Source organism: Lagenorhynchus albirostris, chromosome 5, assembly GCF_949774975.1.
Source record: "Lagenorhynchus albirostris chromosome 5, mLagAlb1.1, whole genome shotgun sequence".
NCBI lineage: Eukaryota > Metazoa > Chordata > Mammalia > Artiodactyla > Delphinidae > Lagenorhynchus > Lagenorhynchus albirostris.
The window spans coordinates 38,844,618-38,864,962 of record NC_083099.1 but is presented as its reverse complement, the minus strand read 5'-3'; the positions used below and the strand labels follow the sequence as shown (position 1 = coordinate 38,864,962).

Below are 20,345 nucleotides of genomic sequence, written 5' to 3'. Positions count from 1 at the left end.
ACTTCAGGTTCACTGAGCTGAGTAGATTCCACTCCCTGTGCCCTTGGAGTCCGCTGCCCGAGTCTCCCACCCAGTCTCAAAATAGACCGTTGAGTAGCAGCAAGTGCGCCTTTGAGGAGTAGCACGCAGGTAAAGCGCGTTTGTGGGGGACAGCTGGGACTCCCCGAAATGTGTTGCGCATGGTTCAGAATAATTTCTCTTTTTGGGGTGTCTGTTTCTCCATACAGAAACCCGACTTGTCAGTCAACATCTGCTTAAAAAATGTAGACTGAATAATGAGCACCTGGGCATCAGATTAGGGAATGAAATTAGGAGGGCCAAAGGCGGGGATGAAAAGGAATTTTATAAGCCAGTTTTTGTAACATAGAAAGTAGAAGATTTGGAGGCTGACCTACTTGGATGGGAATCTTGGCTCTGTGTGTAACCTGGGGCATGATGTTTAACCTCACCAGTCCTGTTTCCTCTTCGGTAATCATATCTACCTGCAGGGTTGATGGGAGAACTGAGAAGAGTGTCTAGTGAAGAACTTGGTACATAGGAAGTATCCTAGTGTGTGTACATACGTGTGCTTGTGTGTGTACGGTGGATGCATATGTGCACCTACATATAGGCCACAGGACTATGACATTCATAAGAGCACGAAGTTTCTCAGAAGATGAGGTAAATTTGATCCGGCTCTAACCTTCTGGGCTGTTGCAAACAGAGCAGCAAGAGAAGCCAGACACCTGAGCAAAACATTGACCGGAGCTGCTGAAAAATAAATAACATGCCCTGTTGATTCTTATCCAGGAAAGGGAGGACTGGATAAGGATGCAGGGTGCTCTTTAAATGAGGACAGATGGAAGGGAGGCGCTCAATAATTACCATGCACGGTCATGTATGTACCTACACACAGTCCTGAGAGGGGCTTTGTCCTGGGAGACCAACTGCTTTCAATCCTGACTCTGCAACTTACTCTCCAGGTCCCCCTGGACTGCTTGTTTTCCTCTCTGGACATCAGTTTCTCATTGCATGGAATTGTTGTGAGAATTCAGTGGCTTGTTATGTGGGAAACTCTCAAGAGTAGTGCCTGACACATGGTAAACACCCACTAAACATCAGCTGGTGGTGTCATTATTTTACAAAGTGCTCTTTTGTGTGTTATCTGCTTTGATCTTCAAAACAACCTGATGAGGTAGATGAGGTATGCCTTACACACGTTTTGCAGATGAGAAAACTGAGGCTTGGGGAAGGGCAGAGCATGAACCAAAGGCCCCATGACCACTGACTGGCTGGGCTGGAACTTGAATCTGGGGCCCCAGACAAGCAGGTGGCTTAGTATGTACTCAGCACACATGCACTGAATGAAACCTGAAAGTTCTGGCTAAACACCATTTCCTCCACAGACCCATTCCTTGTCATCTTGCCCTAGGAGAGATCTCTCTCTCCCTCGTACTTCCCCAAACTTCCTTTTGTAGTACCTCGGCGACTTTTCTCTGGGTCATCCTTGTAATGTAGAATGTTTGGTACAAGTCTCCTCTCTGCCTCCTCCACCCCTGGATGTGTGAAAGTTTTCATGTATGGCTATGTGTTGAATAACAATGTTGCACATGGTGGACACACAAGAGTAACAGCTGCAGTTGGAAGCATGAACGTGGGACTCCACACCAGGTGTCACTGCAAGTGTGAAAAGAAAAGAAGGAGCCCAGGAGAACCCTGTGGGTGCCCCTCTCCCCCAGCACGTATTTCTGCTCCTTCTCGAGTTCCAGCTTGAGAAGCTCTGCTATGTCTGGGGCAGCTCAGTCTGCTTCCAGAAGTGCCTGATAGTGACCAACAAGCTGACTGGTCAAGGTGAAGTAATTTCCATCCAATACCTTATTTTCCTGAATATTATTTCACGGAGACTCTGTCATTGCAAATACCTGGGTGGGAGAGGGCGAGGGGAGCAGGGGAAAATTCAGGAAAACACTGCCCTAATTTTTCTTGTAGATATTGTAATTCACCCCTCCACATTTGCCAGGATGCAAAGGTCCTTTGTAGGATCCTCACTCTCCTCTCTCCCCATCCCCTGAAACCTTCCCCACCTCTCTCGTTCTTTTCTCATCCTCTAAGCCTCTCTTCCTTGTGACTCTCCTGCTCTCTGGTTGGCCTAAATCCCAGGGTGTAGATGGACAAGGATGCAGGGTCAGTGTAGGAGGCAAGAGGAATTCATCTTCTTGCTTTATGACCCTACCCATATCTTCATCCTCCAATGTTACTAATGAGGTTTCTACTCCTAATGGTAGCTTCACGTGGAGTCTTACGTGTCATCATCAGTCCACAGCAGTTATCGACTGGGAGCCCAGCACTGGAGTCTCTGGGTCCAAATCCCAGCTCTCTAATCTACTAGCTATGTGGCTTAGACAAGTTATTTAATGCCTTGCGTTCCTCACCTGTAAAACAGGAATGAAATAGCCTCATACAGTTGTTATGAGGATTAAATGAGCTAATGTTTACAAAGCATCCAGGATCTGGCATATAGACAAGCATATGTAAGTATTGGGCGTCATTTTTCTAAAGCTGGTAGGTAGTGCAAAAGTTGCATGTAGGCAATACTACCCTTGACATCTCTTCAATGGCCTGTAAATTGCACCATTTGGAATACTACAGATCGCTTCTTCAGTTAGGTGCCTGATGAGGGGTTTGGCTTGTGTTTAGAGAGCATGTTGTATGGAGAGTATGTAACTTTAAAAGTGCTTTCAGCACAGAGAGGTGCTGCCACAGTGATACCTCACGGGGGTACACCCAAGGGAGCAGCAGACTTTCCCTTTTCACACTCATTCTGGGGAACACATTCAGACTGAAATGCTGGGCAGAATCGCTTATGTTACATAAACCGCTTATGTTACATAAATCAGTCTCAGCTCTCACTCTTGGAACAAGTGGCTGCATTTGTAAGTTACCTGTATGTATGAGGTGACTCCACTCTAATGTAAACTTGGGGGGAACCCACTGGCCTGAGATCAGGAGAAGAGCACTGCCACAGCTACTGTGAGGCCTCGAAGAAGTCTTAAACCTCCCTGGTTATGAAATGATTGCTAAGGTCTCTACCAGTGCAAATGGTCTATGGTTTTATTAGGCCCAGAAAGGAGCTGATGAGAATAATCAGTTATTTAATTGGTACCATTGCCTTACTCTCTGTGGGCTGTTAATTAAGTAAGAACTACAATGGGACTTTATTATTTCAACTTTGGGAATAGAGGGAGGATTGCCCGATCCTAAAACCCTTCCTCTTTAGCCTTCATTGCAACGTTCTCACCTTCAAGCTCTGTGTTCAAGTTCACGCTCACGTTCTGTAGAGATTTATCTGGTCTCATACTCCCAGGCAGAGTTCTTTATTTCATAGCCATTTGTTTAGAGAGTACCTAAGAATAGGGCACCTTCTGGACTGAGGTTCAGGAAGCTCCTGTTGTCAATACAGCCAAGAAGCCCCGCCAAGGAGGTAAGTGAAGCATTGGTTTCCACGTCCAGGAAACAGGCAGTGGGTCTAAAAGGTGTTTCCTGTGTTCTATCTTCCTTTCATTGCCCTTTTCTGTTTGCTTCCCATGGGAATCTGTTTGGGGAAAATCTGGCAGGTATTGGGCATATTTGTTGCTGGTCCACTTGTTTCCTTGTGGCAGGGAGAGAAGGACAGGATATGGAAAGGACATAGAAAGGAGAAAAGTAGGGGATTTAAGCTGCTTTTTGAGGCTCAAATTAAATTCTGGAGAAATAGAATCATTTTTGACAGGACTTTTTGAGACAAAATAAGGAAAGAGTTCTTTTGAAGATCATCAAGCCAGAATCTGTGATTCCATGCACATTTCCAAATGTCTTTGTTTTCCTCTCTCTCTTCTGGGCACCAAGTTCACATCCTGAGCTCATGCCATCCTACTAAAGGCTATCTTGTGTCATTTGTTTCTCTTGCAGAGCGTGTCAAAGAAGACCTCAAAGTCTGGAGAAAAATGACCTTTCAAGGAATACGAAGTCTATGTCCTGCTACATGTTTTTGTCTCACTAACCTCTGGTGACTGAGACACATGGTCCTGGGCCTGCAGACAGTCCATTGATTGTCAGACCCCTCAGCATGCATCAGCTCTTCAGACTGGTCTTGGGACAAAAAGATCTTTCACGAGCCGGCGACCTCTTCTCCTTAGATGACTCTGAGATTGAAGACAGCCTGACAGAAGCCTTGGAGCAAATTAAAATCATTAGCTCATCTTCAGTAAGTAAACTCGTTCTTAGACTAGACCCCTGAAATGACCTATTCCGGAGCTAAATGACTGTACATATCCTGGGGAAAAAGATCTTTGCAGAGGAAAGAGGAAGGACCACTCATGTTGGTCTCTCTTAACCCTTCTCTGTGGTTTAGCTGGCATCTGAGAAATAATACCAGGGAAGTCTTTGACTTGGGGAGCACCCAGACCACCTTTTGCCCATTCACAGAGACCAGAACTCTGGAAATGGCAGACCAGAGTGGAATTCTCACTAAAGGCTATCTAAAGGTTGTTTCTACATCCCTGAAATGACATGGAGAGGAGAGGGAGCAAATCTGGGGGAAAGCAGACCCACCCAGCTGCACAAGAGCAGCGCCTGAGATGGGGGTTAAATAATGAAAGAAGGCAAGGTGACACCTCCTGCCACACAGGTAATACGAGACCAGGACAGCTATCTCTCTGCTGCCAGAAGTAACAGTTGCCCAGGGCTTAATCACGCTGATTCTGTTTGCTTCTGTATAATCTCCATTTTTTGAACCTTTCCTCTGCTCCTTTTTCTACACGCCCCCCCCACCCATTTAATTCAACTCACCCGTTATTAGCCCCCAGTATGATTAGACAAACTTAAAATCTCCATCAACCCTCCCATTCCTTCGCTTTTCCTCAGTGTCAAGATTATATATCCTGAAAGCACTTCTGAAAGAGAGCGTGTGTGGAGTGCCTGGCGTGGTCGGATGTTGACCCTCTTGACTGTGCTTGCAGGTTGGTCCCATTTCAAAGGCCAAGGCCACCAATTATCCCCTCCCATCCTCCCAGCTCAACAGTGTTTTTGCCAACACTTGGCACAAACACCCACCAGGCAAAGGAAAGAGACAGGACTCCAGCCATAAAATGCTGAATAGCAAGTATGTACATATTTCAGAGATAACAGCTTTCTTCCATGTCATAATGAAAAGATGCTTAAAAGGCATAGCAACCAGTGCTGCTCCCTCCTCAAATCTGTCAGCACGTTCTCTTGTTGGCTGCCATTAACGTGCCAAGTCCGCCCAGTGACAAGTGAAGTCACTGCCCAAACACTATTTTTTCCTCAGGTAATGTCTTTGACAGCAATTACGTGTCCAGAAAATTAATCAACTTAGTCTGACTCAGAAAACAAAGTATTCCTGGTACATTTCCGCTTTCTGGGTAGGATTTGTGCGCTATTTCCAGCAGTACCTTCCTTCATACTCCTCTGGAAATAAACTGGCTGAATGTGCTACAGATTTTATCTAATCTAATGGAAAATATGTGTATGTATATCTAGGTATCTGTGTCTATATTTCCCTGAAGCCTATTTCCACTAGAGGTCACTAGTGTCAGTGATTTCTTCTGTTTCCTCATCAATTGCTTTGTCTCACAGATGTCAAATTCAGAATTTCAGGACTGGTGAGTTCTATTATGTGTCCCCACTTTTAACCATTAAGGCTGGCATGTCCTTTGTCATCAAGAGCACTGTCCATACTTTAAGCCCTCCACTTAGCATCCCACGAGACAAGTAGGTCTGGAGAGCTGGTAGTTCTCTTGAGATCTACATCTACTAATTTCTGTCACATCCCATTTCTTCCATTCTCTATCTGTAACCATGGCACAGAGTAGATAGGTGGCAGAATGAAAAGAATAATTTTTTTTTAGAGGAAATCATGCCGATCATTCCAATTTTTAAATGCAGGGATCATGTTGATAGATCCAGTTTTGAAATTTGCTGATCAATCCTGGTTATAAACATGTCCCTGTTTGGCATTCCTTCCCAGCTCCCCTCCTTTGAAAGCCAGTTCAAGTTTCATTATTCCTGAAATGATTTCTAGTGGTTCTAGTTCTTAGTGGTTGCCTCTTTCTAAAAGGACTTAATTGCCCTTTTGCATTATACTTTTCTTATAGAAAGTCATCTATTCATATATCCTCAAGTGCAATCTCTACATGGGGGAATCCAGGATCTATGTTTTCAGCCTTCATATCTCTCGATGAATTTCAAGCTCATACTAATTGATATCCATCACCTCAGATTCAATATATCTAAATTAGAAGTTGTCACCTTTCTTCCAGTTATACTACCCTTTTCCTAGGTCTCCAGGTTTGAAACCTGGAGTCATTCTTGACCTCTTTCTCTCACTCTCGCCTTTTCCTGTAAGTTCAGGCAGTAGGCACTCCCTGAGAAATGCCTCTCATCTGCTGCTTCCCTTCCCTTCCTGCTGCTATCACCTTGGCTTAGGCTCTCAAACTAATTGATATCCCTGCCTTTGGCCTTGCCTTTCTCTAGTTCAATCTACTAACAGTTACCAGCTTAAATTTCCTAAGCCAGGTTTTATTACATGTCTCTCCATTGTTCAAAGTGTATCCATGATGCCTCAATACCCATGACATTCAATGACCAAGGCCAGTGATCAGTCCCCTGGACGACCATGCCTACTCTATGGTTACTTCCCTGTTAGCTGCATCCCATCCTTCCCTTATAACCAAGATCAGATAAATATTCCTTCTTAGGCCTTTCCTAATGACCCTGGATCTCAGTAATCAATTCCACTTCTCAATTCCTCTCTAGAAACATAGAACTGGAAGGACCTTCTAAACTGTCTTGTCCAACTTCCTTACAGCACAGAAATCCCTTCTTTAGGATTCTCGACAAATAGGTGGCCTCTCCTTCTGTTTTTGCAATGATGGGGACATAGTACGTTTCTGATATTTTTTTCCTGCTCCACCATTTTCCTTTGGTAAATTGCCCCTTCCCATTGCCTGAAGCCTTCCTTGATGGGGCCTTGAGTCAAGGTTTTCTACTTTGCCTTTGACAGGGAGGGGGGAAGGCAGGAGAGAGGACACCTGACCCAAGCTATGCCAATCAGATTTTCTTTCCCAGTAATTCTAGAAAAGAAATCAGCAAAGGGTGAGCTATCATGATGATGGTGTCCCAAAGAAACAGTCCTTGCTTCCTGTCCCTCTATGACTATAGCTGCCTCAGTCATTGTCTTTCTAAGACTAGATACTACAAATTTCCCTTCAAATCTGCAAGCCACCTCATATCTTTTAATTATTTTATTTGTTTGTTTATTTTGCTGCAGCTATCCAAACTTTTCCTGCTGCTTATGAACAAAGAATCCTAACTGTCAAAGAGATAGCTGTCTCACTGTTGGAAGTTCAAATTGTTAGTGTGTTCCTCCTTTTGGCCTAATAAAATCGCAGTCTATGTATTTTCTTTCTACTATTCTTTGTTCTATTCTCTGCCCTCAACAATCAAGAGAATCTAACCTCTGTTCCTACAAGAAGAACTTTAAACATGTGCAGATAGGTATCAGGTCTCACCTCTGGCTTCTCTTCCCAGCTGAATATCCTTATGTTTTTCCATGACAAAGAAGGGCCTGTAGCAGGGATAGTTTACACCAGTCTCTGGTCTGGAAACTCAATTTTGTCAGTACGTGAGAAATGCTATTTAAATCATGCTATCAGAAGTATGAAACATAATGGTGACTTAGTGATTTATAATGAAAAGTATAACGTCTGTCAGAATTATTGTGTGTTCCATGCTATTCTCCCCGACTCTATTTACCCAGTCTTTCTCTAGACAAGGAATATTATTACTGATTAGGCGTCTTCCTCCTCTATTATAATCACATTTTAGCCCTATCTCCCGGAGATTGTATTTAACTTACCTGTAAAGTCACGCATGTATAGGTAGTGTCTTGCGTTAGCCCTGTAGTTATTAGCTAATCCCACTCATACAAGTGGGTTTTTTTTTGTTTGTTTAATCCTCAAAGGGCAATCTTTTTTCCAGATTTTTGGAGGATGCCTCTTTGTAGCCTATGTTCTCAGAATTTTGGTTACCCTCCTCTGGAATCTTTTAAATTTATTATTGTAATTTATCATTGCCTAATACTTGAACCAATTGCTTGGAACAGTTGCTGATTCTAGTCAGATACTCTGCTTCTAAAACTTCTTTTCAATAGTAACATCACACAATTGGCCACATTTATCCTTTGATGTGCCAAGACCCTCAGGTTAAATCAAGATTTGTAATTAGATAACCTGAAAAAAATTTTTAAGTATAGAATGTCACATTTTAACCATTGAAATAATATTCTTGTCTTTAGGCCCTCATTCCAGAATGTTTATACCTTTTAAAAAACCATGATTCTGTCCAATATATTAGTTATCATTCCCAGCTTTGCAGAATCTGAAAATTCAGTAAGCAAGCCTCTAATCCTTCCCCCAAAGTCACTCATAAAACAATCGAATGTTACTAGACTCTGCTCTGCAGTCTATGCCCTTTTTTCCCATCAGTTACTCTAAAACAGAGCTCGAAAATATTTTATCCTCAGGCTTGATTTGAGAAAGTGACTTCTCACTCGAAATCCTAAGTTCCCAAATACACCTTTAAGTTTTGTCTTTTCATTTCAAGTCTTATCTGGACTACCCAGGCTCCCTCTTTCCAGACTATCCAGGTGAGACTCTCTCCCTATCCATTCAGCCTCTTCTCATACTCTCAGCACCACCTTTCCCACGATGCGCACCCATGCCTAATCGATCTACCCATCTTCCAGTTCTCTTTAATTTTTTTAACAATAAAAAAATGTTAGGTACACAAAAATCACCAAATTTAAGAAATTAAATAAAATTGTTATCACCTGCATGTGTCTCTCTAACCCAACGCACCTCCCTTTCCTCTCTTAAGGAAGCCAATATCCTGTTGTGGTATTTATCCATACGTGTTTTTATTTCTTTGCTACATATGCACGGCTCAAAAATGATTTATAGCACTGTAGTTCATGTTTTTAAACTTTATATACATAGTGTCATAAGTCTCAATGTTATGTTTTTGAGGTTTATCTATGTCGGTACATGTAGTTCCAATTCTTTTGTTTTCAGTGAAATAGTGTATTCCATCACATGACTATGCCACAATTTATTTATGCAATCTTCTTTTGATGGACATTCACTATTTTAACAGCGCTGCAGCGAACATTCTTATAATTAACAATTTTGGCAAATGTGCTTAATATCTAGTGTACACAATCAGTAGTGAAACAACTAATTTTGGGGTTTTGTGTACTTTCAATTTTCTGATAAACCACCAAATTGCTCTCCAATGTGGTTTTACCAATTTACACTCCCATCAAACATGTACAGTATGAGAGTCCCAGTGGCTTTATTTCCTGATCAATGCTTGCTTTTATCAGATTTTAAAGTGTCAGTTTAAGTGAAGCAGTGTCTGATTGTTATTTAAACTTTCACTCCTCTCATTATTATTATTTTTTTTTTTGCGGTACGCGGGCCTCTCACTGCTGTGGCCTCTCCCGTTGTGGAGCACAGGCTCCGGACACGCAGGCTCAGCGGCCATGGCTCACGGGCCCAGCCGCTCCGCGGCATGTGGGATCGTCCCGGACCGGGGCACGAACCCGCGTCCCCACTGCGCCACCAGGGAAGCCCTCACTCCTCTCATTATTAGGGAGTCTGACCATTTCTTCATATGTTTATTTGCTATTTGCCATTTGAGTTTTCTTTTAAGTAAAGCACCTCTTTATGGTTTGGGTTTTTTTTTTTTTCTTTCCATTTTTCTCTTGAGGTTTAAAAAGAATCTGTTCTTGTTAAAGGAGTTTTTTTGTATATTTTTCTACAAAGCCTTTGTCACTTTGTGCATGTTGCATGTCTCTTACTCCAAATATAGCTTGCCTTTTTTTTTTTTTTTTTTTCTTTTGCGGTACACGGGCCTCTCACTGTTGTGGTCTCTCCCGTTGCGGAGCACAGGCTCCGGACGCGCAGGGTCAGCGGCCATGGCTCACGGGCCCAGATGCTCCGCGGCATGTGGGATCCTCCCGGACCGGGGCACGAACCCGTGTCCCCTGCATCGGCAGGTGGACTCTGAACCTCTGTGCCACCAGGGAAGCCCAGCTTGCCTTTTACTGTAACATCTTGATATCCAATAGGATGAGTATCCCCAAACTCTTTCTTTAAAATTGTTTTGATTCATTTCTGTTCTTTAATAATTTTGTATTAAGCTTCTCAAGTTTCATGAATAATTCTGTCAGTATCTTGATTGAAATTTCATTATATCTATAGATTAATCTGAAGAAAATTAACATCTTTATGGTACTGTTTTCTTATCTGTAGATAATGTTCATCTGTCCATTTATTTAGATCTTCAATATCTTTCAATAAGGTTTTATGACTTTTTTTCTTAAGGCTCTTGAGTCTTATACATTCTTTAAAATTTATAAATATTTTATGCTTTTAGCTGAAGTTATAAATGGTACCCTTTTAAAAATTATATTTTTCAACTATTTTTGAGGTGATAATAGCATAAATGACACTTGTATAGTAATATTATGTCCAGTAAACTCCCTCAACTCTCTTATTACTTATAAATTTTTTCCATTTATTCAACAAATATTTATTAGGTACCTACTATGTTCCAGACACTTCTATGCTGAGGACATAGGAGTAAGTAAAATAGACCAAAAAAAAAAAAAACCTCTGCCTTCATCCATTGAATTGGGTGAGGCAGAAAATTAAATAAATAAGGAAAATATGTAGTATATTAGAAGAGGATAAGTGCTATGTAGAAAAATAAAACGAAGAATGGGGACATAAAATTGGAGGTTTGAAATTTTAAGTAGAACAGACAAGGCAGGCCATACTAAGAAGCTGACATTTAAGCAAAACTTGAAGGAGATGAGGGAGCATTACCTGTGGATACCTTCAGGAAATCATTTCAGGTAGAGGAACCATAAAGTACAAAGGTCCTTAAGTTGAGGGCAGCCTAGAGTGTTTGAGGAACAGCAAGGAAGTCAGTGTGCTTGCAGCAGAGGGAGCAAAGTGGAAAGATCATAGGAGATCGGGTCAGAAGGAAAGGGCAGGCTGGATCGTATTGGTCCTTGGGCAGAGAGCTGGAGAGTTCTGACCAGAGAAGTAACATGATCTGACTTTCCTTTTCCTGTTTTGAAAAGAGTCTGCAAAAAGGCAAAAGTGGAAACAGGGTGGCCAATTAACCTGCTTCTGCAATAACCCAGATATAAGAAGCAACAGAGACTCTTGGAGCAATAGAGGTGATAAGAAGTGTTCAGATTCTGGATATATTTTGAAAGTGGTACAAGCAAGATTCATTAATATGGGTACAGCATGTAAAAAGAGAGAGAGAAAGGACTCGAAGATTTTTGGCCTGAAAAACTAGAATGATAAAATTGTTGTTAAGTAAAATGGAGAAGACTGGGAGGAACAGATGTGGGGGAGAGGTAGAAAGGAATCAAGAGTTCTTTGGACATGTAAAGTCTGAGCTGTCAGACATCTGAGCAGAGATATAGTGTAGATAGTTGGATATATGAGTCTGGGGTTGAGCAGAGAAGTCTGGGCTGGACATTTTAATGTTGGAACTCATCAGCCTTGAGACTGGATGGGATCACCAAGGAAGTGAGTGTAGACAGAGAAGAAGAAAGTCCAAAGGCTGAGTCCAGCGCACAAAGATCAAAAAGATGATGAAGGAGGACAAGTCAAGTACACTGAGAGAAGGGTCCAGTGAAAGAGGAAGAAAGTCAGAAGAGCATGATGTCTTGAGAGCCAGGTGGACACTATCAAGGAAAGAGCGATGTCAAATGCTGCTGATAGGTCAAGTGATGTGAGGACTGAGAACTGACCATTATTTCAGCACATGAAGGTCATTGTGACTTGAGAAAAACAGTATCATTGGGTAGAGAGGAGTGAAAACTGGATTGGAGTTCAAGACAGAATGGGAGGAGATTTGGAGAAAATGAGCCGTGACAACTCTGGGCATTTTCCTACCAAGAGGAACAGGGAAATGGAGTGGTAATTAGAAAGAATTAGGGAGTCCAAGAAAGGATTTTTTTAAGAAAAGAAAAGCACATTCTTTGGAATTTTTTATATATACAATCATTATCTTAAAATAATGATGGTTTTGTTTCTTCCTTCTCAATTCTTACGTCTTTTGATTTCTCTGTCTCCTTGTCCTGACTAGCTCTCGAGAACAATGTTGAATACAATAGGAATAGCAGATACACTTTTTTCCTTCTTTAAAGGAAGCTTTCTGACTTTGCAATGTAAGTATAACGTCGTTTGCTCCAGGCTTTTGGTTAATATCTTTTGTCAGATTAAGGAGATTCCCTTTCATTTGTATTTTTCTAAGAACTGTTAAAGTTTATCAACTGCTTTTTCTAGATAATCCGATTTTCTCTTTTAATCTGTTAATGTGGTGAACTGCAGTAATAGATTTTTAAAATATAAAGCCATTGTTACACTCCTGGGATAAAATAAAATTTTACATTTATTTTAATATATTTCATGATTTGGTTTCATATTTTTAAAGGAGTTTTGGAACTGTAAGCTTGGCCTATAATTATCCTTTCTTCTACTAATTTTACCTGGCTTTGGTATCAAAGTATAAATACTAGTCTCATAAAATGAGTTGGGAAATATCTCCACATTTCTATTATATACAACAGTTTTATAAGGTGGTGATGATCTATTCCTTGATCTCACAAAACACCCTTGGGGCACCATGAGTTTGTTTGTTTGGTTTTCTGGGGTAGATTTCTGAGGTACTAATTCAATTTCTTTGAAGAAAATGGAAGGATTTTTGCTTCAGTCACTTTTGATAAAATATAATTTCTAGGAAATTGTACATCTTATCTGAGTTTTCAAATTGATTGGCATAAAAATGTTTGCATTATGTTGTGTGTGTTCTGCTGCATCTGTATTTAAATGCTCTTTTTCACTGATATTTTCTTTCATCAATATTTTTAGAATTTTGTCTTTTTTTAAAGCTTTTAGCATCTATATAGGATCTTTCTTTCTTATTAATTTCTTTTTTAATGTTTATGATTTTCCTCTTTATTCTTTCTCTGGTTGTATTCTGCTTTTTTTTTTTTTTTTTTTTACTCATCTCCTGAGTTGTATGATTAGCTTATTGCTTTTTTTTAACTTTCTTATTTTTTAATATAAGCACTTAAGATGATAGATTTCTTGCTAAGTACCACTTAGCTTTATCCTACAAGTTTTTGAGACATAGTATTTTCATTATAAATTCTAAATACTTTATTGATTGTGATTTCCTCTTTGACTCATAAGTAAGTTAGAAGGTTGTGCTTTAATGTCCCAAAGAATATTTGTAATCTTGTTGAGTTAAAATTTAACTGCATTGTAGTCAGAGAATGTTAACTGCATGATACCAATTGTTTGGAAATGGTTGACTTGCTTTGTAGCATAGTTTATGGCTAATCTGTGTACATAGTAATAGCTAATGCTTATGTAGCAGTTGCTTTGTTCCAGGAACTGTTCTAAGAGCTTATCACAAGTTAATATGCTTTTTCCTTTCTAAACTTTTGAGATAAATATACTAATATTACCCCCATTTTATAGACGAGGGAACTGAGAGACAGAGTTTAGTAATTTAACTTGTCCAAGATTATATAGCTAGTAAATTGTAGAGCCAAGAATCAAGTTCGGAGAGTTTGGCTTCAGAAACAGTTCTTAGCACCACACTATACTGCCTGCCTCTTTACATGTTTCATATGTGCCCAAGAAGAATGCGTATTTTCTAATCATTGAGCATAAGACATTAAGCTTGTCAATTAAAGAATTCTTATTAATTATATTGTTCAAATTTTCTATAGCCTTAATAAAATTGTTTTTGCTTGGACTGCCAATTGCTAAGAGAGGCATTTAAAAAATTTAAATTTCTATTTCTAGTCTCTTAGTAGTTACCTTTAAAATTTTAGCAAACATAGTCACTATATTTTATCAATTCTAAGATACTTTTCACATATCTATATCTCTGAAACAAGTATACATTTTATAATTGATTGAAATCTAACAGTTGCTATGGGCCAGGCAATAGGCATAATATAGTTGTCATTGCCCACGTATGCATGAACTTCTCATAGCTTTGCATATTGTTACCATTCCAACTGAATTATGTGCATTATTATTACCAATATTGAGTTAATACACATTTAAAATGTTTCAAAACTTCTAAATATAATGTGACACTGAAACAAAAACTTATTAGCAATGCAGAAAGGCATGGAAAGAGAGGACCAGGGTATAAATTCTGTATTAATGAATGAAATATTCATCATTAGGGGAAAGATAGAAATTCCATCTTTTCTTGCAAAACAGTAACTGAGAACTTTATGGAACCTAAAACAAAACAAAATAAAAATACCTTTTTATTACTGAGGTATTTGTAAAAGATTGCCTATTAAAATATAGTAAGTAGTGCAACTGAAAGCAGAAGAAACAGGCAATTCCCTTAGAATAGATTAAAGAAATTTCAAAGAAACGAATTCGTGCCGTGCATAAGATTTTCTTTAAGGCATGATGTAACTCACAATTAAATGGCACATTTTTCTCTTTCTTCGTAATGGTAGGTCTTATAATTGACACCTTCTTACATCTGATAAATTATAATGAATGTCTAAAGTTATGCAATGGCTCTGTTCTCCTCCTATTACCACAAGGAAGTTGGAACACTTTAATACTCATCTTACATATTCTTAAGCAGCACTTTTATTCTACCTTGTTTAATGCCCTCAAAACTATTCTTTAAAATTACTGACTTGTTTTTTTAAATTCAGCCAATGCTTACTTTGAGCACCTAAGGTACTGTTTCTTTTCTCACCATTCTTTTTTTTTTTTTATTCTCTTCCTCCTTTTTTTTTTCCTTTTGAATCCAAATTCCTACTTTCTGAAGTATACATTTTAAAGCCCCTTCAGTGAAGGCCTGTTAGTAATAAACCCTCTCAATGTTTGTTTTTCTGTTTTTCAGACTTTTTGTCTTTATTTTGCCCTTAATTTTGAATGATAATTACCTGGATATAGATTTCTAGATTTGTAGTCTTTTTATTCCTCAGTAATCTATACTATTGCTGTTGTGAAATCTGCTGTCAGTTTGTCATTCCTTTATGCATAATCTACTTTTTTCTATTTTAATGTTTTCTCTGTGCCTTTGATGTTATAGGTTTTCACTATTATGTGTCTAGATGTGGTTTTATTTGTGTACTTCTACTTAATCCTCATTGTGTTTTTGAGTTTTATGCCTTTTATCAAACTTGGAAAGTTCTTAAATATTATATCAAATATTGCCTTTCCCATCTAATCTCTCCTTCTGGAAATCCTATTTATTTACTTATTTATGCATTCCAAAAATATGTTTTGAGTACCTACTATCTTCCAGCAATGTTTTTAGATATTGGGAATATAATGGTAAACAAAGCAGACACAAAGAATTGCCCTCATATCCTTTATATTCTATCCTATTTTATTGATGTCTCTCTTTCTTTTTAATTGTGGTATAATTGACATATAACATTATGTTAGTTTCAGGTATACAACATAATGATTTGATATTTGTATGTATTGCAAAATGGTCACCACAATAGGTCTAGTTAACATCCATCACCATCAAAGTTACAAATTTTTCCCCTTGTGATGATAGTTAATAACACTGTATTGCATATTTGAAAGCTGCTGAGAGAGTAGATCTTAAAGGTTCTCATCACAGGAAAAAAATGTTTTGGAACTCTATGTCTCTTCATCTTTTATATTTTCCATCTCTATGTGATACTTTGTTTTTTCGTTTCCTCAGCTCTATATTCCAATCCACTGAGTATTTGGGGGTTGGAATTTGATTGCCATCCAAGTTTCATTTGGTTTCCATTCTAAGTTTCATTCGGTTCTTTTTGACATCTTTTGGGTCCTTTTTAAAGTGACTTGGTCTTTGTTCATAAAAATAATTTTCGTTTGGGACTTCCTTGGTGGCACAGTGGTTGAGAGTCCACCTGCCGATACAGGGGACGCGGGTTCGTGCCCCGGTCCGGGAAGATCCCACATGCCGCAGAGCTGCTGGGCCCGTGAGCCACGGCCGCTGAGCCTGCGCGTCCGGAGCCTGTGCTCCGCAACGGGAGAGGCCACAACAGTGAGAGCCCCGCGTACTGCAAAAAAAAATAATAATTTTCCTTTATACATTGAATCATTTTGAACATATAATTGCATAATTTGAGATCAATAATTCTATTACTTGAAATTTTTGAGTATCTAATCTGCTTATTAGAGACTTAGTTTCTTATTTCCTTGAGTGTTTTATAAATGTGAATTTTTTAGTTGTGTTTAAATAAGGATTTTACTTGTGTGAATACTGAATTGCTTGAGGGTTGAGTGTTTTATCCCTCAAAGCAGTTTTATACTTGCTTCTGCTGGGAACCCCAGTGATATTATCATCTCTGGGACAGCTTTTGGTTTTGTTGTTGTTGTTAGTGTCTTGAGTTTGGAGATTCTTGGAATGGTAAAATAAATGAGGTATGCATATAGGTGTGGTTTTTAAAGTGGAAAGAGTGATACAAATATAAAGGATTATCCGTATGGACGCCAATGTAGAATGTGACCATAACCGAGGAGTAACTATGTGGTCTTTTTTGTGCTGTATGTTATTTAGTGGTTATGGAATAAATGTATAAAAATTGTAACCAAAGAAGGCAATATCTGTAATTCTCTGTAAGTTATAAACCCAAGGCTGGCTTTTAGGGTTCTGGTATCCTTAAGAGAAATAATAAACATAGTAATAGCTAACCTTTATCTGTACTTACTATGTGCCACACACTGTTGTAAATCCTTTCCCTGTATGTTAGCTCATTTAATCCTCACAACTATTCCTATAGGAGGTAAATATTAACAACATTCCAATTTTAAAGATTAGGCAACTGAGTTATAGAGAGATAAGTGATTGCCCAAGATTGCGGAGCTGATAAGACCAGAACATAGCTTTGAGCTTGGGCAGTCTGACCCAAGAGCCCATGCTCATAACCACTATGTTATACTGTCTCTAAAGGGGAAGAGAAATGGTCCATCCTTTGCCATAAGATGTCTCCCTTCTCTCTCAAGCCTCTACTTTCATGCCAAATCCACTCTTCCCACCACTAACCATTTTATTTCAGAGGTTCCACATTCCCTTTTGCCAGTGGGCCATTCCCTGAAGAGTGCTTACAACATAGAGAAGGGTGACTGAAAGGTTAATGGATGGTGATGTGGAGGTGTGGTGTCTATGGCTGAGTGGGAGTTATCCATCCTGATAACTAGACCTGGAGCAGCACGATGCGTGGCTTTTTCATTGTCCTACTCCTCCATTTTGACATGCCCACCACTTTAGGATAAATTACTTTAAAATTGACAATGACCAGGTCACTGTGAGAATGAATCTCTAAACTCAGCTTGATGGGTTTGCTATTAAATAGATCTGGTCCTTGGAAGATACTCATTTTAATATGCATGGGTACTAACCCAATCTTGTGCTCAAGCATAAACACATACATATGAACACATATATATTTCATTAGAACAGGGTGTTTCCTGGAATGTGAATCAGGAAAACCCTAACTTCAAAGCTGATTCTTCACCAAAAAGCTTTAAACTATTCAATTACATCATTAAAAGAATTTAAAAGGTTGGGTTTTTTTGTTTTTGTTTGTTTGTTTTGTTTTGTCTTTTTGAATATCTGCCGAAGGAAGCAGTTAACTACTAATTCAGGTTTTTCCCTTTACTGGAGGAAATCTCCTTTTTAGAGAATAAATTTTTCTTCATGTCATACATAGGAATTTGAATATATAAAATTTCCAGTTGAGAAATCTCTTTATTTTTAGTGCAGTGGTATGGAATAAGAAATTATTAGCTTCAAGAGGTTCACAGTAATAAGAAGGTTCCTAACTGGTGCACCTATACCTAATATATTAACATATCAGCTGAACTTACAACCAGTGTGAAGTGATTTATCCTTATGGACAGCTGCTCAACTTTGCTAGTTAGAAATCTTTGAATATATGCCTTTGGTTCAACAATCTCACTGACACTATCCTGTACACTCCAGCGTCATTCCAAGGCAGCTTTTTCAAAATTTCCTAAAAATTCAGTACTCTCTTAGCATGGAAGTTATTGAACTTTGTGTTCATGAACCAAGACACATATATATGCCATGTGCTTTCATTGATTTGCACCTTCAACTTTTACTGAGGCTTGTTTCATCCAAATGAAAATCTCGTTGCTATTTGTTGTTAAATGATTGTTTAGGCATGGTTTAGTATGTTTCTCAATGTCATCTATATAAGCTCTGTGGTAACTGGGTTCCAGGGACCCAATTTAAAATGACTGCTCCAAGGGAGAAACAAAATCTTGGGTGAGGCCATTTCCTTTGACCAAGGACAGTTTTGGCAGGCAAACTTGGCTATGAACCAGCTGAGAAAATGAGTGTCTTTTTCCTAGCAGGGGATTTGGGCAGTGTAGCATAGTCTCCACTACAGTCTACCCCTGGCACCATGTGAGTCCATTTGCTTTATGTAATCATTTCTCCCCATATGGAAGCAGCTTCTCAGAGATGCTGATTGATCTCTACCACTCCAGTTGGTATCAGTGCTGCAATTGGTACTCATCGTCTCAGTGGTAGGCTGAATAATGGTTCCCCAAAGATGTCCACATCTTAAACTCCAGAACCTATGGATTTTCCCTTACATGGCAAAAGGGATTTTTCAGATGTAATATAGTTCAGGATCTTGACATGGGGAGATTGTTCTCTTTTATCTGGGTGGGCTTGGTATAATCACAAGGATCCTTGCAGTAGGGAGGCAAGAAAGTCAGAGGCAGAAGAAGGAGATGGAATGATGGAAGCGAGGTTGGAGTGATGTACTTTGAAGATGGAGGCTCATGGAGGCCATGAGTCAAGGAATGCACATAACTTGTAGGAACTAGAAAAGAAAAGGAATTGGATTCTCCCCTCAGAGCCTCCAGATGAACTATCCGTGCTTTAGCCCAATGAGACTCATTTTCAACTTTTTACCTCCAGAACTGTAAGAAAATTAATTTGTCAACACAAATTCTTGAGCCTCTAAATATGTGATAATTCATTACAGCAGCAACAAGAAAGCTGATATAGTCTTCCTCCTCCACCACCTATTCTAGATTCTCCTCACCTTCAGCTTGCACCTCTGCTGATTTAAGTTGCTTCTTAGTTGGGGGACTCAGATGCTTTTTCCTGAGGGATCTGAGACCCTGGTCTCCATGCCCTTCTTAGGCTGCGACTACGCCATTGTCCATTTACATCAAAATTGGGCAAGGGAGTGCCTACAGATGCCCCACTGTGTAACAGCAGCCCAACCTCCTCCTAATGCTGTGGCCAATTACCCTTGCCAGGATGGCAGCTCTTTTTGTTTTCTGCTGGTCTCTTGACTCGGGAACCTGGAGTGGCTGGGTTCCCAGGCTTGTGTATTCTACCCATAGTGAATTCAACACCATGCGATGGTCATTATTTTAGCATGTATGTATGTATATATATTGCTTGTTGGAGAATGGTGGCCCATTCATATAGAGTATTTGTCTGAGTTGCTCCTTCAAAAGCCTATTCTATTGATCTGCTAGCCCAGCAGTTTCAGGTGGTACGTGATAAGAACAAGTGATAGAATCCCATGATCATGTGCTGACTGCTGAACCTCCTTGCTGTAAAGTGGTTCTTTGGTCAGATACAATGTTTTGTGGGATCCTATGTCAGCAGATCACATACTCTGTGACCCCTTAAATAGTAGTTGAGGCTTAAGACCTGGGGGCAGGAAAGGCAAACGCAAACTCTGATTACATCTATTCAATAGGTATTGATGTCTTTTCTGGAGTGGAAAGACCTAAAGCAAAAAAATTGCCATCAAATGATTGATTGGTTTTCTTGAGGGATAGTGCCATTTTGGGGGCTCAGCACTGACCTCTGTTGCCAGCAGACTGCACGCTTAGGCAATGACAATAATAACAAGATCAACCTTGGTAAATAGGAGCTTATGCTGTTGGGTGATGCCTAGCTTATATCCCAAGGCTACTCCATTCATGCACCCATTGGATCACACTGTAGTGGCTATGATAAAGCTGATGTCATCTAAGCCATTCTATCCACTTGTTTTTTTAGTGCCTCTTCTGTGGTTAATGCTCTCATGGGCATTAAAATGGGATAAAAAAGATATCTACACTTTGTGCCAAATTCCATGTATCAAACCACATGTTTCTTGCTCAGAGTTCCTTATCTCTGATCTCTCAATCTTCCTTCTTCCAGGCCCTTGGCCATTCAGCCAAGCC

At 39.5% G+C, this 20,345-nt stretch overlaps 1 protein-coding gene across 1 annotated transcript in view; it reads left to right on the top strand.

The window, feature by feature from the left end:
• The first annotated feature begins 4,084 nt into the window (after window positions 1–4,084).
• The window catches only part of VEPH1 (ventricular zone expressed PH domain containing 1), a 35,942-nt gene continuing 19,681 nt past the window's right edge, over window positions 4,085–20,345 (top strand). Inside the window, exon 1 of the mRNA XM_060149199.1 lies at window positions 4,085–4,222. Coding sequence (XP_060005182.1) covers window positions 4,085–4,222 — 138 coding nt within the window. The remainder of the gene's footprint in view (window positions 4,223–20,345) is intronic.